This window comes from Eubalaena glacialis, chromosome 7 (genome assembly GCF_028564815.1).
Source record: "Eubalaena glacialis isolate mEubGla1 chromosome 7, mEubGla1.1.hap2.+ XY, whole genome shotgun sequence".
Lineage (NCBI taxonomy): Eukaryota > Metazoa > Chordata > Mammalia > Artiodactyla > Balaenidae > Eubalaena > Eubalaena glacialis.
Window position 1 is genome coordinate 5,165,430 of NC_083722.1, and position 27,468 is coordinate 5,192,897.

At 54.6% G+C, this 27,468-nt stretch overlaps 1 protein-coding gene across 7 annotated transcripts in view; it reads left to right on the forward strand.

Annotated features, from left to right (window-relative positions):
* RREB1 (ras responsive element binding protein 1) overlaps window positions 1-26,511 on the forward strand; it is a 169,231-nt gene extending 142,720 nt beyond the window's left edge. For 5 of the 7 annotated variants that reach the window (XM_061195692.1, XM_061195689.1, XM_061195688.1 and 2 more), the window contains 5 exons: window positions 7,657-7,846; window positions 8,904-11,796; window positions 18,316-18,480; window positions 23,805-24,620; window positions 25,933-26,511. In XM_061195692.1, the coding sequence (XP_061051675.1) occupies window positions 7,657-7,846; window positions 8,904-11,796; window positions 18,316-18,480; window positions 23,805-24,620; window positions 25,933-26,420 (4,552 nt within the window). In that variant the 3' untranslated portion in view covers window positions 26,421-26,511. Of the gene's footprint in view, window positions 1-7,656; window positions 7,847-8,903; window positions 11,797-18,315; window positions 18,481-20,995; window positions 21,199-23,804; window positions 24,621-25,932 lie in introns of those variants that run through there. The other 2 variants (XM_061195694.1, XM_061195693.1) reach the window with 2 other exon arrangements.
* Window positions 26,512-27,468: the final 957 nt, after the last annotated feature.

Sequence of the window (27,468 nt, forward strand, 5' to 3'; positions counted from 1 at the left end):
TGGAAGTAAGGGGTCACCAGAGGATACAGTATTACTGTAGCAAACCCTGGGAGGAGTTAGTCCCAGAATTGCTTAGCCACAAGGCTTAAAAAAAATTTCTTTAAAGCTTTTTGGTGGCCTTGTTTTCCATTTCTGTAGATGCTTTTGCTGGTGATTTTGCCTCCACATTTACCTTGGTTTGACTCAATCTTCTGTGTGTGTGTGCGAGCTCCTCTCCATTGTAGATCCTTCAGGAAGGTTAGTTGGGAAACCCACTCTGGTTAGTGGTTACACGTTCCTTGTTTCATGGCTGATGCCTTTAATTGTGAGAGTTAGTCCTGCTAAGTCACTGTCAGCCCTACTGTGAGCTGCTCTGTTGACAGCTTCTTCCTGTACCCCTACTTCCTGCACAGTGCCCACGCAGTTACAGCACGTGTATCATAGCACATTCCTACCCCAGCCCAGAATTCTGCAGTTTTCTTCTAAAAAATAAGTAAGAAGGAAGGGCATGTGTTGTAAAGAACAGCTTCCGTGGTGCCCTGCCCCCATTGGGTGTGCCGTGGTACGTGTCAGTCCTCGATTCAGTGACTTTAAGATCCTGACGTTTGTTTTTTTGAGACTAGTCCTGGATCTGGGCATGAACAAGAACATCATTCATTTGCATTGAAGCCCTCTGAGAACTGAAAGGACAAAGCCCCAGCTAACAAAGGAGAGTACTTCCTGGACCTCCCGGAGCTGCCTGGCCCATCCCTGGCCTGAGCTGTGGCTGGCAGGGTAGCTTCCAGATCAGTGCAGTTTGCCACTCTCACGGAAGTCAGCCTTCTCTGACCACGTTCACAGTGTACTCTTCTCGGCGAGGCCGACGTCGAGGCCAGAGCCCGTGTGCTGAGAGACTGTGTGAGTTTGTTTGATTTCCGAAGGAGAAGGGACAGGACAGGCTGCAGATCAAGCGCGTGGTGGAGGTGCTCTGGGATCACAGTGCCTCCCTCCAGCCCCAGCGCTGGCAGCCCCCAGTCCTGCCATCTGTTCCTTTGTGTACCGGGGGCCACAGTGGAAACTTGGCTCACTCCCCTGCCTGCTGCTGGGGGGCATTTCCCTCCCCTGGGACCCCCAGCCCAGCCCCTCCTGTCTCTGCTTCACACCTCCCCAAACCCCCTCAGTGACACCGCAGGTGCTGCCACAGCAGGCAGAGCAGATAAGCTGCAGACAGCTGCTTTTCCCCTCTGCTTCCAGAAGTTCCAACCCTGCACGGCCCCAAGCCTCAGCTCTTCCCTTACCACCCACCCCGAGTAAACTGAAGTGCTGGAGCCCCTGCCCCGGGAGTAGAGCCGCCCTGAGGGAGGTGGAACCCTGCAGTTGGGGGAGCAGGACGCTCTCCCAGCACTCTGAACTGAACGTGCTTCCTTTCTCAGAGAAGCATTTGCTAACACGTGCTGGGATTCAGGTGTTTTCTGGGTGAAGTGGGCTCTGGTGAACTGCCTTGGGTACAGAAACACTGTTTCTGTGAGCAGACGATTTGGGGCTCACGTATAGGTGATCATCCTTCCGTAAGCCAAGAGCAGGCAGGATGTCCATATTGGCATTCGTCCCTGTGTTTCGTAAGTAAGCTCACCTTTACTTAAATTGTCCTTTAGAGTTTTTTCAAATGATGAATTTTTGTTTTCTTTACGGTAATCTATTTGAGTATGTGATTTAAAAAGAAAAAAAGTTTTGTTCTTAGAAGAGTGGGTGGAATGTTATTAGCTTCTTTAAACCCTACAGCTAGATACACTTTCCCCCATTAAATGCATTTATCTTACTGACAGCGAAAGTTAGTCTCCATTTGGAAAAGTTACCCTCAGTTTGCAACTTAAGGCCATCTCCGTTGCCAGAAAATCCGAAAGCAGCCTCTCGGATCTGTAAAATTTCCCTCTGGCACGTCGTCAGATCACTTGCAAAATGACATCATCCTCCAGTCGCTCTGCTGTGACTCTACGTACAGTTCCACTCCATCTAAATATTTTACAGTGTGCTGTTCACGAGTTCCTGGCAGGGTTGAAAGATCCCCCAAACCGGGGTCGAGGGGAAGAGTGGGGGGGACCACCCGATCAGTGGCTGTGGCCTAATGAAGGGGACAGACCGAAGCGAGGTTAGCAGATAGCCCCAGATCAGTGCCTGCAGCCAGCTCAGCAGCCAGCAGCATCACCTGCAGATTTGCAGTGACCTCCACTGGGCCTCAGGAGGAACCGAGTGTCTCTGCCTGACAAAGGCAATCTAAACGTCTCGGGGTGACGGTTTTCCATAATGGTTTCATTTAAAGTCTGTCCGCAGATAGAGGTCCAAGTGTGAGATGGGGGGCAGTGTTTTTTCCCACGAGGGTTCTTTCCTTCTTTTTAACCAGCCTCTTGATGTGCTTCTGATTTCAAGGCAGATTTTTATTTTCTCTGCCACTTTTCAAGAAGTTTGTTTGTAAGATAGTCTGCATCCTTTCAGAAGTGAAATAGGAGCACCTTGATTGAAATCCTGTGGAAACAGAGGTGTGATGTGGTGGATGGAGGGCTCGTTTCACGGCATTAGGAGGCTCTTGAGTGCATTTGCGTGCAGGCTGTGGCTCCAGAAGGGAACGGGGGTGATGAGGAAGCAGGGGGTGCAGGGCAGAGGCAGGACTAGAAAGAACACACGTTTCCCCCAGTGAGTCTCCAGATTAAACAGCAGCAGTGGAGAAGTTCTGCTGTTCTGTGAAGTTCTCGAGAGCGAAAGGAGAGAATACATCCTTTGGAAATTAAAATTCCATTTTTTCTGCGTTTTTGTGTTTGCTGTAATTGCCAGGAAATGGGTTATTCCTGATTTTTTTTTTGTACCTAGCGCTATAAAATAATGGTTAAATTTGGTCTAGCACCTTGCAGTTCTCCGAGCATTTGGTTACCTGTTATTCACAGTAACTCTAAAGATCCCCACATACAGATGAGAAAGAAAACGGAGACTCATAGCAGGAAGGGAATGAGCGCTCCCAGGCTTGTAGCTTAAGTTGTTCATAAATTCGAGATGCTCTTGCTTAATTCTCACTAATTTATTTTCCACACTTGTCTGATGTAAGAGGCGCCTGGTGTGCTTGCACATATACAGATTCCTGGGTTCCTCCTCCAGTTACTCTGATGCCGGTCCATCGGCAGTGGCCCCAGGAATCTGGTTTTTAACAAGGTCACGAGGGGATTCTTATCTCAGGCACGTTTGGGAAATTTTACACAGCAGGCAGCTGAAATACAGATGAAACAAGTTGTCCAAGGTCACACACTCTGACTCCCCATTCCCAGCTGGGACTCCCTGGTCCCTGCGCCCATCCCCCCACTGCTCCACACCTGCCTTCCTCGGAGGACACAGCCTGTGGTTGGTGCTAGGTAATTCTGCCACGTGTGTATGGAGCGCAAACTCGGTACCAGATACCAGAAATGGGAAGGGTTTGAAGGTGAATAAGAGAATGAAGGAGGAGATGGATATGTCTAGATAAATGGTGCAAACTCAGCGTTACTGAAAATTCACGGCTACGGTAGAAGGGCAGTAATCCTTATCGCCACCTTCCGAGACACCCTCCATTCCCTTGTACAACCCACGGGTGATGCCCTCACGTGGAATACTCATGGCCAGTAGACTCTGCACTGATGCCGTAGTCTCAAAAGAGGGGGGTGTTCAGAAAGATCTCTGGGGCACAAAGGCAAAATAATAGGACTTTTCTTCACTCATCCTTTAAAATTGTCTATTTTTATATTTTATAATGTACCTGGTACATTATATATGTATGCATATAAATGCATAAAGATACATAACACACACACATTTCTCCAACAGCAAGCAGATACGGGATAAATGCTCAAAAACGTTTTAACTCTAAAGTTAGAAGCTCAAGGTTAAAAGCTCAAGAAGCGTGCAGCCCCCTGCTCAGGCCCACCTGCTCACCTTCTGCAGTTGACATGCAGGCTGCCGAGGGTCAGTATTATTTCTCCCCAACCTGTTTATGTCAGTAATACTTGTAATTATTTGCTGTAATTCAATTAAATTTTCTGTAAGCCAGCGAAATATTGTTGTTTTTTTTTTTAAAGAATAGTCTGAAAACTAAGTTGGGCATACTTGCACATAATCCAGATTGGACAGGTTTTTGTTGTTGCTGTTGTTTGTTTGTTTTGCTGTCAAATTTCGGGTGGGCAAGACAGCTGTGAACAGTTGAGAGAAACAATCCTACGAACCTAGGATGCTGCTTTAGTTTGGTTTGCAAAAATCTAAGTTCTTGCTCTACCTGAAAGCATCTAAAACCAGAAATCAAAGATGCTGTGTTATGAGTGTGACTCACACAGTGATGACGACATGGATCTTCACTCAGTGAAACTAGACTCAAACCTAAGTCCTTGGCCCCCATAAAAGATGGGCGAGATGAACGTGCAGTGGAGTCTTGTTACACAGTAGGTACGTTCCGTGAAGTCCCCACAGACAGAGAGTTAGTGGGCGCTGAACCATTGTTCCTGGAGGAAACACAGGGTTAGTTTCCTGCAAGCCTCTGGTCACATTTTCATCAACTAATTGATACATAACCTTGTTGTATTAAGTGTGTTTCTGTTTAAAGACACTCTATGTAGTATATACTGTTGACTCATCAACACCGAACTCACAGCCGACAGCACTCCAGCTCACGCCTGAACGGAGCTCATCTAACACGCGTATTTTCTCCACAAAGCACGTCACAGCCTTCTTGCTCTTGGCGACACTGGGCGGCACTTCAGCATTACGCTTGGGGACCATTTTATTTTATTTTTAAAATTTATTTATTTTATTTATTTATTTTTGGCTGCGTTGGGTCTTCGTTGCTGCGCGGGCTTTTCTCTAGTGGCGGGGAGCGGGGGCTACGCTTCGTTGCGGTGCGCACAGGCTTCTCACTGCGGTGGCTTCTCTTGTTGTGGAGCACGGGCTCTAGGCACGCGGGCTCAGTAGTTGTGGCTCCTGGGCTCTAGAGCGCAGGCTCAGTAGTTGTGGCGCACGGGCTTAGCTGCTCCGCGGCATGTGGGATCTTCCCGACCCAGGGCTCGAACCCGTGTCGCCTGCATTGGCAAGCAGATTCTTAACCACTGCGCCACCAGGGAAGCCCTTGGGGACCATTTTAAATAGCAGACTCATCAAGAAGAAGCACTAAAACGCTAGAAATGTGGCAGCACTAAAGAGACAGCGAAAAGGACACTTGTTTACAGTAGGAGCTGAAACGAGAGGGCAGAGCGTCTCCTTGTCCAACCCCAGCAGGGAACGTGTGCGTCAGGCAACTCAGATTCTTCCCACTCTGTTCTCTGTTGCGTTGCCTGTCCAAGAACACACCGCGAGTATTGACTTGGGTTTACAAATAAATTTTGGCAAGTAGGCAAATTCACACACACAGAATCCGCAAATAATGAGGATCAACTGAATATGTTTTAGGTTGAGTAAAATATTAAATGTGCGTGATTTTTTTTTTTAATGAGGGCCCCCCCCCACCCCACCCCTTTACCCAACTTTGATGAACGACCCTTTCTCTGCCAGGCGGAGTGAGCCCTGCTGTCTTCTGAGGGCGAGCGAGAACCAGGCCTCCGCTTCCATTGTGATGGGATGATCACACACTGGCTGGGTTGCTAGGATGAATTGAGCTTACGTATTTGTTGCAATGTCCCAGCGCTGGTAAAAATTAATTATAAACACTTTGCAAATATTCTACACAAAATATATGTCGTCAGTGCTAATTGTTAACTCGGGAAGAGTGAGTCATCGTGGACGTCAGGTGGAAGATGCCTGAGGGCCCACTGGGTGGCAGCTCCCTGCTGCCTTTGCACTTGTCCTTTCTTTCTTAACCTCCTCTTAGTCTCACCTTTCAGGGAAGGCACAGACCAGCTTCCAGACAGTTCCCCGAACTTCACCTGCTTATGGCCCAGACAGGACAGAGGGGAGGAGGAAGAGGTGCAGGGAGAGAAAATCTGAACAGTGCAAGGGATTGCGGGAAGCAGGGCCGGGGAGAGACGGAAGCTGCGCTGTGCCGGCCCACGGCGTGAGAACTTTCCATACCTATAGGCGTCTGGGTTCTCTGCGGCCATCCCTGCCCAGAGCCTTTATCACAGTCGGTGAGCTTAACCAGAAGTCCCTCAAAAGGGGCTTGTGTTTTGAGTGGCTCGTGGGAACCCAGCATGTTAAATTTAATTGAATGATGACAGGAATCTCGGTGGCGAGATGCGGGCGCGTCAGCATGGGGAGGGGGGTGTCGAGGAGGTGGGGACACAGGAGCGCGCCGCTGTGCCAGCCACGGCCCGGCACTGGGAGCGGAGCTGCACATACTTGGCACTGGTCTTTCGGCGCTACACGTGAAGCCCAGCTGCTTCATGGGTGATGCCGTTATCTCTTTGATTTCCAGAGAAGAATTTCAAAGCAAAAAAAGTTTCCATTAAGGTGTGCACAGTGTAAGCTCAATCAGGTCGCTGTACCCCTCTGTGCCCCACATTCCTCCTCTGTGAGACAGGGATAAGACCTGCCGTAGAGCTTTTGTGAGGGGCAGATGTGTTTGTATGCGTAAGTAGTTGGAAAGAGGCGCTGTCCAGTGGGATTTCCTGCGATCCTGGGAGTGAGCCAGGCCTGCACTGCCTGACGCGGCTGGGCTCCTGTGACTGAGGACGTGTTAATTCATTTAAATAGGGCTTTCATGGCCGCTGTATTCAGTGCAGGTCTGAAGGATGCGGGTGATGTCCTAATGATTGTTGGTTTTTTAAGATGGCTCTCAGTGAAGACCTAGAAGGCGGCACTGGTGTGAAACATGGAGAAAACGGAGCCACCGTTAGGAAGTGGTGTTGGGTACACGTCCATGTGGCCCAGGACGGGTCAGGTGTATGCAGTCATCTCTGAAGTGAAGCGTGATAGATAGTCTTTCATCTTTCCGTGGACCGCATCTGTAAGAGTCTTTCTAGGATAGGGAGATGGCTTCATGGTAGGTGAGGGTGGGAGTATGAACAGGGCTCACATTTTGTCTTTGCTTCGTCCTGGCTGTGTGACCTCCACCATGTTGCTGAACATTTTCGAGCCTCGGTGTTTTCCTCTGGAAGATGAAGATGAGAATGCCCACCCACCTGCCGGGTCGTGCGCTACCCCTGTGGGGTGCCCTCGCACTTAGCGTGGGCTCAGCGTTCGGGAGCTATGGTTATTTCTGAGACAGGTGGTAGTAGTAGCAGAACTGAATACATAATCGCCGTCACGTGCTCCCCGTTCAGTTGGAGGCTCTGATTATCCGTGTATCCCAGTCACATATCAGGGATGCTGACGTGACTGCTCCAGCTGCCGTGGAAATTTGTGCTTTTTGGCTTCTAAACGTTTTTGATCATCAGAATCCGTGGAGCTGGGGGAGGGAAGTGTTCCCTCCACATCGTGTAACGCAGGTAAGAGCAAGTGGCCTCAGGTTCCCACCTCTCTGCTCTGTTCACACTTGTGCCGTCTGCAAAGACTGGGTATCCAGAGGCTGGTAGGACATAAATTTTTTTTGAAAGGGAGAGTCTTTTGTTGCTCACCATGAGGTGGCTGGCTTCTTGATGTCACATCCTTTTTGTTTTGCTCCCTTGAAATGAAGCAACAGAAAACACAATACGGCTAGCGGACAGGTGGACGCCCCGGCGTGGCCGCCTCCTTACGTCCTGTGTCTTCTTCCCGCAGATGTGACATTTGCTGCGTCACCTTCCGCACACACCGAGGACTGCTGCGCCACAACGCGCTGGTCCACAAGCAGCTTCCCAGGGACGCAGTGGGAAGGCCCTTCATCCAGCACAACCCCTCCATCCCTGCCGGCTTCCACGACTTAGGCTTCACCGACTTCTCCTGTAGGAAGTTTCCTCGCATTTCTCAGGTATTCCGATTGGCCCATGACTGGCAGCCACCTCCATGGTCCACACAGCTGGACTGAATTTCCTCACCTGAGGCTTCCTTTCCTTAAAATGCTGTCATTTGGTTTTTTTCTGTTTAGTAGTACCTTTCTCTTGAAATTCAGCTTGGCCCTTCCCGTTTCATTGAGTTGTTGAGTTGACGAGGGCTGGCGGCCTTCTATTTTGCATGCTGGATTTCATGCTAACTGGCATATGAGTGTAGCTCATCGGTACTTTGCCCATTTGGGGGGCATTTGGGTTTAAAGTTGTGAATTGTTCACTACCCCACACAGCCCTAGGTGAATTGAATTTGTATTTTTTTAATATTTCTTTAATATCGATACCACAGCTAAATATTTTTAGTGTTGTAGCTTCTATTCAAATATTTTGGGTCAGTGTTAGCCTGAGCTGTATTTGTGTTCTGCTTATAAAACACCTGCTAAAACTACCTTGGAACCCATTTTTTTCCAATTAAAAAAAAATTGAGGTAGAAGGTATCAACAGTGAAATCCTTCCATCACAGTAGCCCCAGACTCAGTGACTTATTCCACGTGTACATGACCATGTGCATACGTCCATGTGTGCACACGCATATGCATATGTCCATGTGTGTACGTACCCACGTGTGTACGCTCATGTAGCCCCCTCCCCCATGGTGCCCCTTCCCAGGCAGCCTCCTCCCCCGCAGTCACAGAGGAAGCCAGTTCTTCACTGATGGTGGTAGTTGCCATCAGTTAGGCTTGCAAGGCCCCCATTTTTAAAGAGAGAATTAATCCTACCTCTGTGGTGTTATTACCTAACCGTGCTTCAGTGCTGCTCTGCCGAGACATCCTGGGGATTGGCGTCATTCATCAAGCAGATAGGATTCGTAAGATGCTTAGTTGGTTTCCTTACTCAGTCCGGGAGTTAGCGAGCAGGGGAAGGTGGGCACCCTACGTGCCGTGGAGAAGGGCCGGATGCCGGGGCAGCTGTGCAGCTTGGCGATCATTTCTAAATGCTCCTCTCTGTTCCCCTGCTTTCGCCCGCCCGGCTTCCATGCAGGCCTGGTGTGAAACGAACCTGCGCAGGTGCATCAGTGAGCAGCACCGCTTCGTCTGCGACACGTGTGACAAGGCCTTCCCCATGCTCTCCTCGCTCACCCTGCACAAGCAGACCCATGTCACTGCCGACCAGGGACGGGAACAGCTGCAGGCCAGGGCCCTGCCTGGCGACGCCCCCGACCAGAAGGTCTTCCTGGCCATGCTGGGCCTGCAGCACATCGAAGACGCCAGGCCTGCACCGGCCGAGGAGCCACTGCCGGATGACAACCGAGCAATACAGCTCCAGGCACTCAAGTGTCAGCTACCTCAGGACCCTGGCTGCACCAGCTTGCTGAGTCTGTCTCCTTTCGAAGCTGCTTCCCTGGGCGGGTCTCTCACCGTCCTCCCGGCCACCAAGGAGAGCATGAAGCAGCTATCCCTGCAGCCCTTCCAGAAGGGCTTCATCATCCAGCCTGACAGCAGTATTGTGGTCAAGCCCATCTCTGGGGAGTCGGCCATCGAGCTGGCGGACATCCAGCAGATCCTGAAGATGGCAGCCTCGGCCCCCCCTCAGATCAGTCTTCCGCCTCTGTCCAAGGCCCCCGCTGCCCCTCTACAGGCCATTTTCAAACACATGCCCCCTCTGAAGCCAAAGCCCCTGGTCACACCGCGGACGGTGGTGGCCACCTCCACGCCTCCGCCCCTCGTCAACGCGCAGCAGGCCTCCCCGGGCTGCATCAGCCCTAGCCTGCCCCCGCCGCCGCTGAAGCTCCTCAAGGGCTCCGTGGAGGCGGCCTCCGACACCCACCTGCTGCAGTCCCAGTCGGGGGCGCAGCCAAACACAGCCGCACAGCGCTTCCTGCAGCAGCCGCGCCTCCAGCTGCCGGGCCAGGCGGAGATGAAGGCGCAGCTGGAGCAGGACAGCATCATCGAGGCCCTCCTGCCCCTGAGCGTGGAGGCCAAGATCAAGCAGGAGATCACGGAGGGGGACCTCAAGGCCATCATGACGGCCCCCAGCGGCAAGAAGGCGCCGGCCATGCGCAAGGTGCTCTACCCCTGCCGCTTCTGCAACCAGGTGTTCGCCTTCTCGGGGGTGCTGCGCGCGCACGTGCGCTCCCACCTGGGCATCTCGCCCTATCAGTGCAACATCTGCGACTACATCGCCGCCGACAAGGCCGCGCTCATCCGCCACCTGCGCACACACAGCGGCGAGCGGCCCTACATCTGCAAGATCTGCCATTACCCCTTCACGGTCAAGGCCAACTGCGAGCGGCACCTACGCAAGAAGCACCTCAAGGCCACACGCAAGGACATCGAGAAGAACATCGAGTACGTGACCAGCAGCGCGGCCGAGATGGTGGACGCCTTCTGCTCGCCAGACACGGTGTGCCGGCTGTGCGGCGAGGACCTCAAGCACTACCGCGCCCTCCGCATCCACATGCGCACGCACTGCGGCCGCGGCCTGGGCGGCTGCCCCAAGGCCCGCAAGCCCTTCGAGTGCAAGGAGTGCAGCGCCGCCTTCTCGGCCAAGCGCAACTGCATCCACCACGTCCTCAAACAGCACCTGCACGTGCCCGAGCGTGACATCGAGAGCTACGTCCTGGCGGCCGACGGCCTGGGCCCCGCCGACGCGCCCGCCGAGGCCCCGGGCAGGGTGGAGGAGGGCGGCGCGGCCCTGGGGGAGCGCAAGCCCCTGGCCGCCTTCCTGGAGCCCCAGAACGGCTTTCGTCACGGGGCCCCCGCCCAGCCGCTGCCCCCGCACGTCGCGGTCAAAGTGGAGCCCGCCAGCAACTTCGCAGGGGACTTCAACGAGCCCCTGGACTTCTCCCAGAAGGGCCTGGCCCTGGTCCAAGTGAAGCAGGAGAACTCGGCCTCCTTCCTGAGCCCTTCCGCCTCGGCCCCGTACGACTGCTCCATGGAGCCCATCGATCTGTCCATCCCCAAGAACCTCAGGAGAGGAGACGAGGACGCGGCCGCTCCCGGGGAAGCCAAGAAGCCTGAGCAGGAACCCGCGAGCAGTGAGCAGGCCTCTCCCTGTCCACCAGCCTGCCCCGCCCTGCCGGTGACCTTGGGCCCCAGCGGGGTCCTGGAAAAGCCCGTGGCCCCTGTAGCGGCGGCCTCTGCCGCCAGCACTCTGGAAGCCCCGGCTCCGCCCCTGCAGGGCTCCGTGCAACTCGCTGTGCCCATCTACTCCTCAGCCCTGGTCAACAGCTCCCCGCTCTTGGGCAACTCCACCCTCATAAGCAGCCCAGCCTTGCTGCGGCCGCTGCGCCCCAAGCCCCCCCTGCTTTTGCCAAAGCCCCCCGTGACAGAAGAGCTGCCCCCGCTGGCCTCCATTGCCCAGATCATCTCATCCGTGTCCTCAGCCCCCACCTTGCTGAAAACCAAGGTGGCCGACCCGGGGCCCGCGAGCACCGGCAGTGACGCTGCAGCTGCGGACGTTGTAGGGGGCGCCGTCTCCAAAGCCACCACCGAAGTCGCCGGCGGGAAGGGATCCAGTGACTCCCCCCCTGCTGCCACCAGCCCAGAGGCAGCCTCGCCCACGGAGCCGGGACCAGCTGGCTTGTCAAAGAAGAGGGGCCGGAAAAAGGGGACGAGGAGCCGGCTGCGCACCAGCGGCGGGGCGGACCTGGACTCCAGCGGGGAGTTCGCCAGCATCGAGAAGATGCTGGCGACGACGGACACCAACAAGTTCAGTCCGTTCCTGCAGAGCGCGGAGGACGACGCTCAGGACGAGGTGGCCGCGGACCACAGCGGGCCCAGCGATGAGGAGCAGGGCAGCCCCCCGGAGGACAAGCTGCTGAGGGCAAAGCGCAACTCCTATGCCAGCTGCCTGCAGAAGATCAACTGCCCCCACTGCCCCCGGGTCTTCCCCTGGGCCAGCTCCCTGCAGAGGCACATGCTCACGCACACTGGTAAGAGGGCCGGGCAGGCTGTGGCCCAGCCGCCGGGCTGAGGGGCAGCGAGGGGTGGGGTCGAAGGAGGGGCCCTCTTCCCGCCTCCCCATTCCTAGCTTCTCTTCTTCCTCAGTCTCAGAAGCAGGGGCTTGCCTGATGGGGCCGAGAGTTTTTCCCTGTGTGCTCGTATAACCAGAACGGCCTGTTTGCGTTGGCTGGGCCTCCGAGGGCTGCTGGTGAAGGGAAGGGTCAGGCAGGGTGTTTTTAGGTGAGATGGTCTTGGGCCATCGCATCCCTCACGTGGTCGAGGCATCATCTGCGTGGTCAAGGCGTTGTCTACTTGGTTACGCACAGGAGGCAGCTAGGGGGACGGGGACTTTGGCAGAAGAACTTGCATTCAAGGCAGCTGTTAAAATTGCAGACATTCTGTGAAGTTCTTTGGACTGCTGTGTATTCGTAAAGGGAAATATTGCAAATTTTGCAGTTACCTTTCAGTTCACTAAGGCGATTACATCTTCCCCTGTTCATCGTGAACGTCAGTGACAGAGTAGCTTTAGAATTTAAAAAATTTTGTATCTGTACTAAAGTTGTTGGCTGTTGCAGCGAGAAACACGCAAATATAAATATTATTCTAAGTAACAGACTTAAGTTGCCAAAAAGATATCCCAAAAGTATTTTTCAAATGTTTTCGTGTATTGATTTTTAAAGAGAAGTTTGAGATAAGAAATACACTTTAAATAATTTTATACCAAGTAGTTAGTAGTCAGATGACCCTACAACTTAGGGCCATCTTAAGGTCATCTTAATTATGAGTTACTGAATACTCAAGCTGAGTATTCAAAATTTACATCTTTGAACTAAGGACAAATTGGGTGAGATCCTTAACCTTTTGGAGATCACCACCCAAATATTAACTGATAGGACCTAAAACAGAATAAAGAATTGTATGGTACAGGATTGCCCGATAAAATACAGGATGCCAGTTAAATTTTGAATTTCAAATAAGCAACAAATAATTTTTAGTATAAATATCTTCCATGCACTATTTGGGATGTACTAAAAACTTATTTGTTGTGTACCTGAAATTCAGGTTTAACTGGGCATCCTGTATTTTTAGTTGCTGAATCTGGCAGCCCCAGGTAGTGCAGAGGCTCATGACGGTGTGGAGAGGGGAAGATGGCGGGGGCTGGGTGGGAGCCACGCTCTGTATCCAGGTGGAAAGGCTTCACGCAGGGTGGATCCTCCGTGGAAGGCTGTTTCTCCTAACACGTTGGGACATCGGGAGGGGATGGCAGAGCTGTCCTGGGCAATGAGAGTGCAGAGGAGACGGGCAGGGCAGGGGAGGGGAGGGGAGGGTGCGCTGCAGGGTCTGTCTGAGGCTGGCTGCCACGTGGGCACGGCGTCTCTTTCCGGCGTGGTGGGGCCTCAAACCCAGGCATCAGTTAGGAGTGTCTGCCCACGGAGGACTCATGTAACAGGAACCAGAATTCCTAGATTTGTAGAGTCTGTGCTGCATTTTCAGGCTGTCATTTTCTCTCCGTTTGAAATCATTTAAGCCTGACAAAGTAAGGGAACAGTTCTAAGGAAGAAAGCAGTTCAGAAAGAAGATGCTTCTTAGAGAGAAGGTGCCCCGCACAGCAGTCTCTCTTGCCGCCCTTTTTGGGTGGCACCTGTTTGTCGCCTGCAGAGTCTCTGGAGAAGTGAGTATTCCCGTTACCGCCTTTGAGCAAGCAGATGGTCTGGGTGTGATGAGGCGCGCTCTCCCCTGCCAGCACCGCCTCCCCACCTCCTCCTCCAGCCGCGAGCCCTGTGCTTGGCGGGTACCACTGGTTCTCGGGCGCTCTGTTCTCGTCCCTGCACGCCAGCGGTCTCCCTGAGAGGACTGAGCCGCCGGTACTTCCTCTCAAGGGTCGTGCCGTGTCTTCCCAGGTGCCTGATAGAAGCTCCTTTTGAACGCCGAAGTGTCCTCGTTGGTTTAAAATTTGGTGGCGTCGGAACGGAGCAGAGGAGATGGGAGTTAGTCTGAGACGGGGGCGGGGGGGGTGGGCGGGGGCAGGTGTAGGTGTGAACATGTTCTGCCGCTTCTCCCCCCACAGTCACTGCCCCCTGACGGCCGTGTCTGCTTCCACCCCGTCCCTCACATCCTGTGTTCTTGCCGTGGGGTCGCGGGCTTTGTCTCTCGAGGGGCGCATTCAGGCGGGTAGAGAACCCTTCCAGGGCTAGTGTTGGTGACCGGGCCACAGGGGCCATGTCATCCCCATCTTGCCATGACGAAGTTGAGGTTTAGGGAGGCTTGAGTAATTTGCCTGCAGGCATTCGGGGGACGCGCAGTAGTGCTGGGGGTGGGAGCCAGGGTCAGGTTCCGTCTGAGGATGCAGGGGGCATGCCTCTTCTGCCCCGCTGTATCCTGACACATCCCAACGCAGAAGATTGGGAAGTGGTTTGAGACAAGGTGGAACACGGCTGTGGACCACGAGCTGTTGACCAGAGGCTTTGTGGCCGTGGGATGGTGCTAACCGCACGCTTAGACCTGGACGGAGGCTGGCGCCCATGGGGCTCAGTTAACGTCCTTTGCCCTTCCACAGCCTCAGCTTCCAGCAACAATCTCAGCATTAGCTCCATTTAGTAATTTTGTACGGCCCTCGGCTACGTCTGGTACAGTGCTGGAGTTGGACGGAGCCTGAGAAATCATGTGACCTGCCCACCCTTCCTGCACACTGAGGTTTTCCTGGTAGACGGCTCTGCTGTGGGATCTCCGAGTGCCCGGCTCCTGGCTTCCTGTGAGGTGCTCCCTCCACAATGCTGAAATTAGACTGAGGCTCACATGTAACAGAAACTAAACGTGGACTCTGAAATGACCCTGTAAAACCTCGTTACACAGGAAAGAGGCTTGGGGGGCCGGCGTGGTAGTGTTACAATCTAGCTGCATTCCAGCCAGAAGCTTTTGAGTGGTGTCCAGTTTTAAACGGGATTGAAGCAAACTGTGCATCTTGAGAGTCGGCCTTTTCCCAACCTCTCAGCGAATGCAAAGAATTCTAGCATCTGTACATCGTCTCACAGACATGTTTCCAGTGCACCTCGCCCCGTAAATAGGCAGCATTAAGTAGCCCAGGTGTTAAGTGTCCAGCCGGGGGTTCACTGTTGCTCAGGCAAGGGGCACGTGGTTTCAGCCCTTTCTCTGCGTGGCTCAGGTTCTAGGAATCGCCTCTTAGGAGGAAGCTGGCGTCTGCTGGCGTACTTCGTGAGATCCTGGCATGACCTCCACACACAGCTGAGTTTCCTCCTTCCCCTCCTCTGCTAGCCCATGGCGTCCTGTTGAGGAGGACCGTCCTGGGTCCTTTCCTTCTCAGCCTGAACAGTGCTGCCTCTTTAGGAGACGATGGCTCACTCTTCCTGCCTTTCCCCCTCGTGAGCGTCCCGTGTGTTTTGAGGCCACAAGTAGAGGAGAGAGTGCCAGAAAACGGTCCATTTCAGCCCCTTCCTCATCTTCCTCCTCGTGGAACGGAGGGGCCGGCACCTGTGATGCTGAGGAGCCCCCCCGCTCTGACATCCCTGGCCCCCTGCCTTGCTCACTCTCTCGTGGTTGGCTTCGCTGCCCTTTTTTGCCAGCCTGGGGCCCGCCCCACCCACCTCTCCCACCCGCTGTTCACAGGCAACCAGCGTCGGAGCTGAGAGCAGTGAGATGTACACACCTTAGTGTGGAAGCACTTCTGACACCAGCCGTGTTTGGCTGCTTCCAGCTTTCTTAAGGGGCAGCTCTGAAAGCGTTTACCTGGCCGGCCCTGCGTCTGCCAAATCCTGAAAGAAAGACAGACAGACAGAGAGAGGCCTGTGCCCCGGGCTGGGGCGGGGTGGGGGGGTACGGAGAGACAGAGAGGCGTCTGAGGGTGTGAGGCCGGGCCATCGGACTTGCTCTGGTTGTTCGTCCTTTATTCCTTCCTGCCCAGTGCCTGCCAGACGGCGTCGTCTCCTGAAGAATTTCTCTCTTCGTTTCTTGACTGTTCTGTGAGAGTGAAAACCGCTGGCTGACACTGCGGGGTGGGGTGGAAGGACGTCATGGGCCTTTGGTGCAGAGGTAGCTCCTTGTTACAGGTGCGTTTAGAAACACCCCTGCTGAAACAGTCTTCTGTGGCTGCTACCAAATGAATAAAATCATTGGATACTTTCCACATAGATTACGAGTCAGCAAGGTTTTTCTGAAACCTGTATGATCATAAAATAGTAAAAGCGCTCTTGTTTTCCCCTGTGCATGCAGTCTGGAGAGCACGCTGCTGTGTGACATGTGCAGCTTATGCAGTGAAATGGGAACTTTTAAAGACTCCTGTTAGTTGTCACTTTGGGAATCTTCCTAACTGGATACAGTACTTTCAGGTCATGGAATCGTTTTCTACATTTAACCTTAACATGACTCTTCATCATCATGGGACATCAGCCTGGCTATTCAAACCAGCTGTAAAAGTGAAGCATTGACCAGTGTGAAAATTACAGAGTAAATCATGTAAGAGGAAGAAGCAAGAAACTAACTGCGTTCTTTGAAATCAAGAACCAGATCGCGGTTCATAGTCACAGCTCCTGACTTGTTTTCTTCTCGAGCCTGGTTCTCTTGTTTTTCAAACTGGCCTGACTCAGGGAAGCTGTGATGTTGCCTTTCGACGATAAAATGTTAAAGGAAAAGTATTTTCTTCTTACTTAACACAGCCTGAATAATTATTAAACATTACGTTCAACTTTTAGTGAAAAGCAAGAAGGGTGCACAAAAAAAAACATTAAAATACTTTACAACTAGTCTTCACGCAAAAAGCGTGATTTTTTTTTTTTTTTTTTTTTTTAATGTGAGCATTTTTATAAATTTAGCACAAAACACCTACAAGCTTTGTGAAGCAGTCGGGTTCTCCAGTTCACCCTCTCAGGCCCAAGTGGAGCTCCTTAGAGGTGCACGGGCCCGGTTTCTGAGTGTCTGATTCCACCTTGCCAGGCTTCTAATTCCGTGGTCTTTGACGGTTCTAGGCATCTGTGTTCTTAAAAACCTCTACCCGTGATTGGGCGCCATGGCTCGGGCGGAAGTGGGTGTCCCCTTTCTTTGGTTACTGCGGATGCCCACACTTGGAGTGCGGGGATTCCGGGTCACCGCGGCGTGCTCCGTGCGAGCGGCGCCCCAGAGCTGTGCGGCTGGCAGTGCCAGCCCTTCCTGGCCTGAGAACTCTGGGCTCCAGGCCCACGCTGCTCACTCCCTGGTGCCTGGACTTGTGCGCCTGCGCTGGGTCTGGGGTCCGTTAATGCTCGTCTAAACCTGAGTGGAAGGCTGAAGCCCAGCCCCACACCCCCCTTAGTGTTTCCAGGGAACCGCGCTGATTGACTTGCCTGTCATGTCTTGATGTGTGTGTGATCGTGGCAGCCCTGGGGTTATGAGACAGCCGTGCTGGCTGCAGCTCTGTGAGTCCTGTTTGTTGGTGCACGAAACCTTTTCCCTGTAAAATCAGAGACCGGGACCTTAGAATGTGGCACTCGGGGGAAAACAGAAGAATCCAGTGATGCAGTAGCTGGTAACCACACCTCCTCTGTCCTGGTGCCCGCCCACTCCCTTCCCTGGTCCCTCCTCTTTCCTTCTCTTTGTCCTCGTGGTCTGCCCTGGCTTCGCCCCCTCGTCCGTCCATGCAGACACGGGACCGGGTGCTGAGGAGCCTGCAAAAGGAATCCAAATGGAAGAAGGGGAGAGGCCGGTCAAAGCAGCTAATGGCCGGGGAGGGACAGGCAGCTGGCCCTCTCGTGGGGCTGGTGGGGTTGGGGGCTGCTCAGTGACTCAGCTTCGCACGCGGGCTGCTGAGTGGAGCCCGCGACTCTGATCAGACTCGGGACCTTGGTCACTGATCCACCACCAGCAAGAGCTTAGAGCAGGTGGACAGAGAACCTTCGCGCACCAAGCCGACCTCCCCTGTCTTGCCAGCTAGGACCACAGTGACCTTGGGCAGAGGTCAGACAGGAGGCATCCCGGGAAGTCAGAACCCAGCACTCCCAGTCCAGGTGGGAGGGCCGGACCCCAGAGACAGCCAGAGGGTTCAGGGTTCCTCCAGGAGGCCCGGGCGTTGCCCTTCATCCCATTCGATGCCCCACGCCCACGGTACTTGCCAGGCTGGAAACTGTCACAGGCGTCTTCTCTCTGTGATGGACACGGGTGTTCTCCTGCTGTGCTCAAACCCCTTCGCTCACCTTTGTGGTTGTAGTTATTACGTAAGATTTGTAATTGTAATACTGCTGTTTTACTTCAAATACGTATCTTGGTTTCATTGTTAACTTTTAGTATTTTGAAGACAAATCTTTCATCCCACTCAGGATAAGGGAAGGTGATCATTTGAGTTGCTGCTGTTCTCAGTGTTTGTTTGTTTTTTTTTAATGTATTTTGTTTATTTTCTTAGAAGAAAGGGGTTCGGTGGGGGGGTGGACAAATGCCAACGATCCCAGGAGAATGAATGGAAAGCGATTTTTCTTTTTCGTTGCAGTAGAAAGCCAGATAAACATGTATTTTTTTTCCCGCTTCAGGTCAGAAACCCTTCCCTTGTCAAAAATGCGGTGCCTTCTTTTCCACCAAATCTAACTGTGAACGCCACCAGTTGCGCAAACACGGAGTTACCGCCTGTTCCCTGAGAAGAAACGGGCTTATCCCCCAGTCAAAAGAGAGTGATGTTGGAGCCCATGATAGCACAGGTAGTGCGTCCAAGTGATGGACAGGAGGGCGCCCCAGGAGCCCGTTAGCCGCGCCCCGGCCTCCGCGCTGCGGCTGGCGGCCTCCCCTTCTCTGCAGGACCCTGAGGCATCCTGCTGGCATCCCAGCAGCAGGACGGGTATGGGGGCCACGGTAGCGCCCCCAGGCTGCTTCTCTGAGCTGCTAGGGAAGATCTGTTCCCCACCCCCCCACCCCAGACGCCTGTTCCTGCCCTTTGCCCCGTGGAGCTGGGCTGTGCAGGAGGGTGCACAGCCCAGCTCTGCATAGGAACACGTCTAAAAGGGATGTGAAACTCCTCGGGTGTTGCTTTCTCAAACCCCAGCGTCTGCCGCATCCTACAGAGCAGGGGTGGGCCGCTCGGGTGTCAGGGTGTTGCAGGGGCTAGTGATGCTCCGCCCTCAACAGGAGGGGCCAGGCTGGGTGGGGCGTTCTTCTTTTCAGTAACTCTTTTTCCCAGTAAAAAAAAAAAACTTTGTCTTGTTTGAAAAAGCACTCTGCATGTCCTTTCTTTAATCACATCTCTGCTTGACCCGAATCCGGGTATTCTTCTCATGTGCTGATATGTGCTTCCTTCCTCCGGCCCCTATAGAGCAATTAACAGCTGCCCCGTGTGTCTCCTGCCACCTTTTTTTTCCTTACAGCTTCTGTATTTACTCGTGTCCTCTATTCAATATATTCCATTATCTCCAACTGCTGGGGTTTTGTGTCCCTCACCCCCCAAAACAAATAAAACAGAAAATCAGCTGCTGCAGGTTCCTCAGACACAGGGCTGGTTGGCCAGTGCTGAATAACTATTGCAGGTATGGGTTCAGTCTGGCAAATCTTGAAAGCTTGACGTTACCCGCTTTTCTGAATCCGAGGCGGTTCCCCGCAAATGTGCTTTTCTAGGGTTGTGACTGTGTCCGGGCCTCTCTCCCGCACACTTGGGTGGGTTGGGGGCTGTGTCGTCTGTGAGTGAGTGTGGACTGCAGGGTCGGGCTCCAGCCCCAGCCCCGGCCCCCCTCGTCCTTGTCCCAGTTACCGGGGAGAGGGGCGCGGTGAACGGGCAGCCTCTCCAGGAAGAGGGGCTGGTGCCGAGCCCTCCGCTCTTTCCCCACACCTCCCACCGAGCCCAGTGAAACAAGCCCTTGAGCGGCCAGGCCCTCGGTCGAGGTGCGCCCAGACCCTCTCAAGGTATAACAGTATAGGCCGGTGTGCCACCCCCCCTCCAGCGTCCAGGTCCACGTGGCTTGCCAGGATCTGTGAGTGGAGAAACGCACGGGCCCCACGGACTCCTGCCGCGGCTCGGGCGCCCTCGAGCCCAAGGTTGCTGGGTGATCTGCTGTCCAGCCCCAGGGGACTGGCAACGGGGCTGGCAGAGCACACCCTCACTGGGATGACCCCTCTCAGTGTCTGAGTGTCAGCTGCCACACCACGGTCTACCCAGCCCATTTTCTCACAGCCCATCGCGCGCGGTCCCAAAGGAGGGAAAGCAGCTGATAGTCGAGGTGGCCGCGGGGAGCCCTTGGTTTCCCACGCTGGCAGACAAGTCTTAAAGTGTAACAGCCACGTGCTGGATGCATACTTTGGGTTCAGCATCTTGATCTGTGTGATCAAGGAACACCAAAACCAGGGCTCCTGCAGGCGCAAAGCTAATCGGAACTTATATCTTAGCTTCGGTGCAGCCCACATCTTCATGGTGGGTGAATTTATTTTTTAAATTGCAGTTATGAGTTTTGTTTTTCCAAGTCCCATCAGCGCCCTCCTTGCCCCGACCCTGCCCGGAGGTTGTGTAGGTTTCCTTTAAGGGACAAAGCCTCTGGAAAAAGAAAGTTCAGTGAGAGTTGTAACGTGAAACCAGCAAAGAGAAAAATATGGGTTTGGTTTAATTGTGGTCACAATCCGTGGTGAGAAAGAGGGCTGAGAGGTAAGATGGGGAGAAGGAGGGTCAGGGAGGTGGATTTCAGTGATTTCAAGGGGAGTTTTTTTAAACCAGGTGAGCATCATGGAGGGAGTGAAGGTTTCTTTCCGGCTCCCTCCCGTGAAGTTAAAAGTGAGGCTTTGGAGAAAGACCGTAAAAACACAAAGGCAGGAAATGACCAAGGCAGTTCTTGAGGGATTTCTAGGTTTATATGCCTAGGTTGCATTTTCTTAAAATCCCAGGACATGTTTTGCAACATAGGTCTGACTTTTTCGATCACATAAGGTCTCACAAAAATGCGCCCTAGATTTTCCCCCAAAGGCATGCTGAAGATGCTCCGATGGGGGCAGTTTTAGCTGAAAGGGACATATTGATAGTTCAAAGCTAGGCTGAAACTTTGATTCACTTTCTTGCGGGCAGAGGTGCCCTGGCCCACTTTGTCCTCAGGGGATGCTCCTGGTTCTTCCTCTAGATGATGCCTGTAGGAGCCTTCCTATTTGTGGGCACCTGCATGTGACTTTTCAAATCAGTGTAAACATGGACTTTTTTTTTTTGGCCTCGCCGCACGGCTTTTGGGATCTTACTTCCCCAACCAGGGATTGAACCCGGGCCCACAGCAGTCAAAGCGCCGAGTCCCAACCACTGGAGCGCCAGGGAATTAATTCCCCAGCGTGGACACTTGAAGATTGCCCCTCAGTGGTGGCCCCCCTGCCAGCCCAGAAGGCCACGTACGGGCATGGACTGCACCACGGGGAGTGCTGGTCTAGATAAAGTGGAGGCTGTGCCCCTGCCCAGCCAGGTAGGCGTTGAGGTCAGTACATTGTCACCTCAGTTGGGTGACGCGAAATTTCTAGGAAGCAGTAGATACTTAATTGTTGCGCTAACATGGAAGTCTCCACACTCCGCATCGCATCGGAGGAGCTTTGGGCTTCTTACCTACTAGTGCCTTCAGATTCTGTCTGCTTCCTCTAGCAGTTTTCTTAGATTAGCATCACGAATGAGGGACTGGCCCCCCTCCCCCCCCCTCCCCCCCTCCCCCCTCCCCCCTCCCCTTTTTCTTTTCTTTTCTTTTCTTCTCTTTTCTTTTCTTTTTTTGGCTGCACCTCACAGCTTGCGGGATCTTAGTTCCCCGACCAGGGATCGAACCCAGGCCCCCTGCAGTGGAAGCGCAGAGTCCTAACCACTGGACTGCCAGGGAAGTCCCCAAATCAACACATTTTTAAAGCCGCATTGCTTACAGAAGTCATCAGCTCTGCCACCTGCGCTTGGAAGGGTGAGCGGCTGCGGAGGACGAGGTCAAGATAGGACCTGGCGCTGTAAGGCGGGTGTTCACGAGACAGAGGGGGCTAAGTGCATTGTTCCCAAGAATTGCTGAGAAGAGCCCTTGGTGCTGCTGGGAACTTGAAGGGCACCGGCTGCCCTGCTAAAACACGCCCCCAAGTGGACGTTGGGTAGAACGCAGCAAGTCCTCTCCACTCCTCGGAGGAAGCGAGTTGGCCTCCCATTGCCTTTAGGGTGAGCTCTCCATTATCCACACTTAGGGAGGGCCCAGGAGTCAGAACGATCTGATCTTAGTGTATTATCTTAGTATTTTTACTTGGGTTTGATTTCAGAATTCACTGTGAATTTTTCCCCCAAAGTTTATCATCTTAAATATATGCTACTACAGTTGAAATTTTAAATAATCCATGTTCTTTGGTGGAAAAAAATTAATAATTAAGTGAAACAGCCTAGAATATACTGGGACAAATAGGGAGTAACCAGAGATCAACCCTCCCCTCGCGTTTTTTTTTTTTTTCTTTCTTTTTTTTTGGCTTTAATGTAACTACCCACGGAACCAACAAATAGGAAACCAAGCATTCTGTATTTTTTTTTTATTGTGGAGTTTATACCAAAAGCCATTTAATAGGTGCTCTCCATTTACGTGATTCAAGAAAATGAGCAGCTGGTTCTTCCCCTGGAACATGGCCTCGCTGTTGGTGTGCATGTCTCAGGGGTCATCTTCTTTCATCTTTTGGATAATTGTCAGAAATCATTTAAATTGTCAAAATTTCATTCAGAAATTTTATATTCACCCCACAATTACTTGTTTCCTTCTGAAACCTTTTAAGATACTCAAACAGTGGTTGCCAAAAAGTAGTCAGAATAAAACCAGGGAAGAGAAGTAAAGTGGGAGAGCCGCGTAGACTGCTGTAGGTGAGCCGAGAGCCCCAGGCAGTGTGACCATGGCAGGGCTGGTGCAGCTCCTTCGCCCCCAGCCCAGGGCTGCGTTGGTGGCGAGTCGTGGAGCCTGTGACTCAGAGCCACGGGCCTGGGTCGGTGTGGCGGTGGTCTGCTCTCATCAGGTGAGGCTTCAGGTGAGGCTTCAGGTTAGATGTGTGAACTTGTCATCGGAGACCTGGCATGATGAGGGAGGTGCATGTCACGTATGTGCCATGAAATAACAAATTTTATCAGGCTGATGCCACAGTAGTCCGTTGGCCATTGCATCTGTAGTTAATAGTCGGGCTCAGCAAGCTTTAGCTTCACTGTCAGAGCACATAATAAAATACTGGCTAAGACCTTGTTCAACCAGAATAGAGAGGAGATGGTGCTTTTGATAAATACCGTCATCTCTTTGGTGTCGATACTGTTACCACCAGGCCAGCCCTTAAGAAGGCTGATAGAAACTGGTGGCCTGTCCACATCTGGTTTTGCTGTGGAGACTGGACAGGTAGGAACCCCTTGAGAGACAGGAAATGTTTCCACTCCCTACATGGGGTCCTGACAGCTGCCAGGGGGGCCTGCAGGTGTGCATACAGATGTGCATGCGTCTCCTGTTGCCTGGGACCTCTACTGGAAACCAGCCGTCAGGCGGGAACATGAGCACCACATACACAGAATACTTGCTTTGGGCCACTTCCTGTGAGGTGCTCCCAGATACCGTGTTTGGGGGGTGGTCCTGTGTAGGCTGCATGTGTATACAACCTCTTTGCACTGGAAAATAACTTCTACGGCTCAGCTTCCTCAACCTCCCTCGTGCTGCGAGTCTCTGGAATGTGCCAGCTGTCCTCTCTCGCCGTGGCTCTGTCTGGCTGCCCCTGGGGGCCCCGAGCATCCCTGTGTGTGCCCGTGGAGGGGGCTGGCTCGGCGTGGGGGGTGAAGGGAGGCCGGGAGCTGCAGGCGCAGCGACCCTGTGACCCCGGCCTGTGTGCGCCCATGTGCGGCTGCTCCTTCTGCCTTTTGAAAATTAACCCCCGATTCGTCTTGGCCCTTGAGGGACATAAGGGGTGAGGGGGATTTGGGTGAGAGAGGTCCTGGCGGGGGTTGGGAGACAGGCCCCCGGGGGGGGGGGTCACGAGCGAGCCCTCGGAAGGGGCGTGTCTGGTGGCCCGGGTCTCAGCCTGCCCCGTGCTTGCTCCGCAGACAGCCAGTCGGACGCTGAGGCATCGGCGGGAGGCGAAGTGCTGGACCTCACCTCCCGGGAGAGGGAGCCGCCGACACCGGAAGGAGCAGCCGAGCCCAGCCCGGTCCCGGACGAGTCGCCGGCGGAGGAGGCGAAGCCGGCGGCAGCCACGCCGTTGGCCGGGGAGGAGAGGGTCGCCGAGGAGGACGCGGAGCCCGAGGACGAGCGCGCGGAGGAGGAGTGGGACGAGGACGCAGACAGCCCCGAGGAGGACACGGTCAGCAACAAGAGCCTGGACCTCAACCTCGCCAGCAAGCTGATGGGCTTCAAGCTGGCCGAGGGCGAGGCCGGCGCGGGGGGCGGCGGGGACCCGGCTGCGCAGGACCGCCGGCACGCCCGCCACGCCTGCCACGTCTGCGGCAAGAGCTTCAAGTTCCTCGGGACCCTCAACCGCCACCGCAAGGCCCACGGCCGCGAGGAGCCCGGGGACAAGAGCGCGGCCCCCCGGGAGCCCGAAGGGCCACCGCCCACTGCCCCCGAGCTTCCGCCGAGGCCCGCCGAGCCCCCCGCCGCCGAGCCCCCCGCCCAGGCGGAGGCCGTGTCCGAAGCCCCCGCGGAGAAGCAGAGCGAGGAGGCCGAGGGCCCCTCGGACGGGGATGGGGAGGGCCTGGCCGAGCAGAAGCCCTCGGAGAAGAGTGAGGACGACAGGAAGCCAAAGACAGCCTCCCCCAGGAGTGCGGCCAGCAAGGCGGACAAGAGGAAGAAGGTGTGCAGCGTGTGCAGCAAGAGGTTCTGGTCGCTGCAGGACCTGACGCGGCACATGAGGTCGCACACAGGTGAGGCGGCGGGGGCGGAGGGAGGGCTGCTGGCGGAGGTTGGGGGCGGGGGGCGAGGGGGCGGCGAGCCAGCCGGGTTCCCGTCCTCCAGCCGCCGCGGGCAGCGGGGCGCCCTTGCCGAGCGGGGAGAGAGCCCGGGTGAGCTAGGAATTCTAAGGGCTTGTCCGGCTCTTAGCACTGGAGGGCACGGGCTGGTGCAGTGGACGGCGGAGTGGTGGTGGCCAGCGCGTTTTGATCGGCCTCTTAGTCCTCTGAGCCTCCGTCGTCCTGTCTCTAGAATGGGGATGATGGCTGCCCTGTCTGGTAGCAGCATCTAGAAGAATGTGGGTTTGGCCGGGGGATGGGGGGGATGGGGGTGTGGCCGGCGCTGCGGCTGGGCTCCGTGGGGCTGGCGGCCCGGGGCCTGTGTGGGGAGGCACCCGGGATTCGTCGTCAGCCAGCAGGTGTTAGGTGGGCTGTGCAGCGAGAACCTTGTCTGTTCTTGGCTTCGCAGCAGCGGGGCTGATGGGGCTGAACGGGGCGGTCACCTGGCTGCTGCCTGGGCACGTCCTTGCTCCTCCTGGAACCCACCGCCTCTGGGCTTGAGGCTGCAAACCCCAAAGCAGGGGCTGCTGTTTTGGTAGAAAGGCCGCCTGGATGTCCTCATGAAGCCAGAAGATACAAGTGATTCTTCCCCCACCAAACAGAAAAGCTCCCCTGTGTCTTGGTTTCAGCTCCCCTCTCCTCCCAGCGGCCAAGGTGCACACGTGCTCCCCACACATACCCACGGCCCTGTGCTGGGACTTGAGGGCACCGGAGCTTGGCTCCCAGCAGAGAGAGATTCTCAGGCTACTGGCAGGTGGTGCTCTCAGCTGCTCTCAGCTCCGTGTTTGCAAGCGAGAGGGGAAGCCCCAGCTGCTCTGCGTCAGAGCACAGCATATCTGCAGCTTTGACTTGGGAGGTGCCGCCCTGCAGGGTCCCTGGCGACGGTGCCCGACCCTGGGAAGGACACCGCTGCTGTCCTTCCACGGGGTCCTTTCAGGCCGGTCTGGTTGTCCCTGAGGTTCTGCTTCTGGAATTCTGGTTCCTGGATCGGGTGTGCGAAGCCTGGGCTGAAGGACGAGGAGACAGGGCTGTGTGGGCCTCCACTCTCCTCCTTCCCCATTTTGCCAGTTCAGACGGATAAGGTTTCCTGCGAGCGGGAGGGAGGCCCGGCCCGGCCCGGCCCGGCCCCGCCGCCCTTCCCCTGGGGCCTTCGCTTGCTTTCATGCGGCGCAGGGAGGTGGGTGCCGGTGGCCTTGCTGACAGCCGTGAATCTCTCTCCATCCCCCAGGAGAGAGGCCGTACAAATGCCAGACCTGCGAGCGAACCTTCACCTTGAAGCACAGCCTGGTGCGCCACCAGCGGGTCCACCAGAAGGCCCGGCAGCCCAGGCACCCCGGGAAGGACAGCGACAAGGAGGAGCGGGGCGAGGAGGACAGCGAGAGCGAGTCCGCCCACAGCGGCAACAACCCCGCGTCGGAGGGCGAGGCGGACCCGGCCCTGCCCGCCGGCAGCCACGTGGCCGGCACCCGCAGCCGGAAGGAGAGTCTGGCCCCCAAGGACGCCGGCCGGACGGCGGGTGCCGGCCAAGCTGAGGCCGGCAGGAGTGCCCCCAGGGCCGCTGCCGCGGGCAGCCCCAAGGAGCAGGCGTCCCCGGGTGACCCTGAGCGGGAGATCCCGGCGGCCCTCGTGCAGGACCTGCTGGAGCTGCCCGGCAGGAGGCCCGCCCACCCGCTCCTGGCCGCTGCCGACAGCGCCTCGCTCCTGGGCCTGGAATGACAGCGCGTCCTGCCCCCCAGCACACAGACGAAAGCCAGCAGAGCAAAATGTCCTGAGTCTATATTTCCCCAGGTTTCCTCAGTGCCCTTCAGCTCTCGGGGTGGGGGAGGGAGGGGGAGGGGGGTGGAGAGAGAGGCGGGCGCCTCGCTCAGTGCCATAGCCTTACAGACCCATGCGGAGATGCAGCACGTGCGACTCGAGTGCCTTAACTACTTACCAGCCCTTTGGTGTCGTCTTGGGTGTTGTGTTTTCCCAAAATGACTTTTTAAAAAACAAAGCAAATATTTTAATGAATTATTTGGAGAGGACCTTTTCATTTAAGCATTAACGTTACCTTCTGTTTTGGTGTGTGTTAACTTGTTTTTGCAATTCTGTGATAGTAACGTTTGTTCTGTGAGCTGGAAACAGAAGGAAAAAAAAAAAAACATGCCCTTGGATACCCGTGGCCAATAACTGGAAGAAAGTGATGTGAATTTCATGTAAATTCCCAGAGGAAATGTGGAGAAGATGCTCATTTCTCAACTAGACTTTTTTTTTTTTTTTTTCTGTTTGCTACATGGTGGAGCTGTAATTTGGTCCTCGATATATTGCAGGATGTGGTTGATGAAGGTTTCCAGTTTGGTTCAAGCCAAAACCAGGAAAGATTCTAGCTTCGACCTCGTACATGTTTCCACACTCTCAGCGTTAGATATGCCATTACTGTTCAAGTTTCAAGACAGAGAAGAGTTCCCCTGGCAACTGAACTGATGGAAAACATGCATAGGTGTCATGTATCTGATTTCCCCCCCCCTTTCGGTATATGTATTAATAATATTATTATTATTATTATTATTATTTGTAGTTCATCAGTTTGCTGGTCTCTGCAGTCAGCAGAAACAAATGGGCAATATTTGTCCTGGGAGACCTGGGCCGCCCCCAGGTCCCCGTGTGAGCGTCTGCCCGCAGCTGTCCTTGGCTCCCCGGGCAGTGGCTCTTCTACTGTACTTAGACAAGCCTTTCTTCCGTGACTGCAGAACCCAGCAGGGGCCATGTGGTCCTCCCGCCCGCC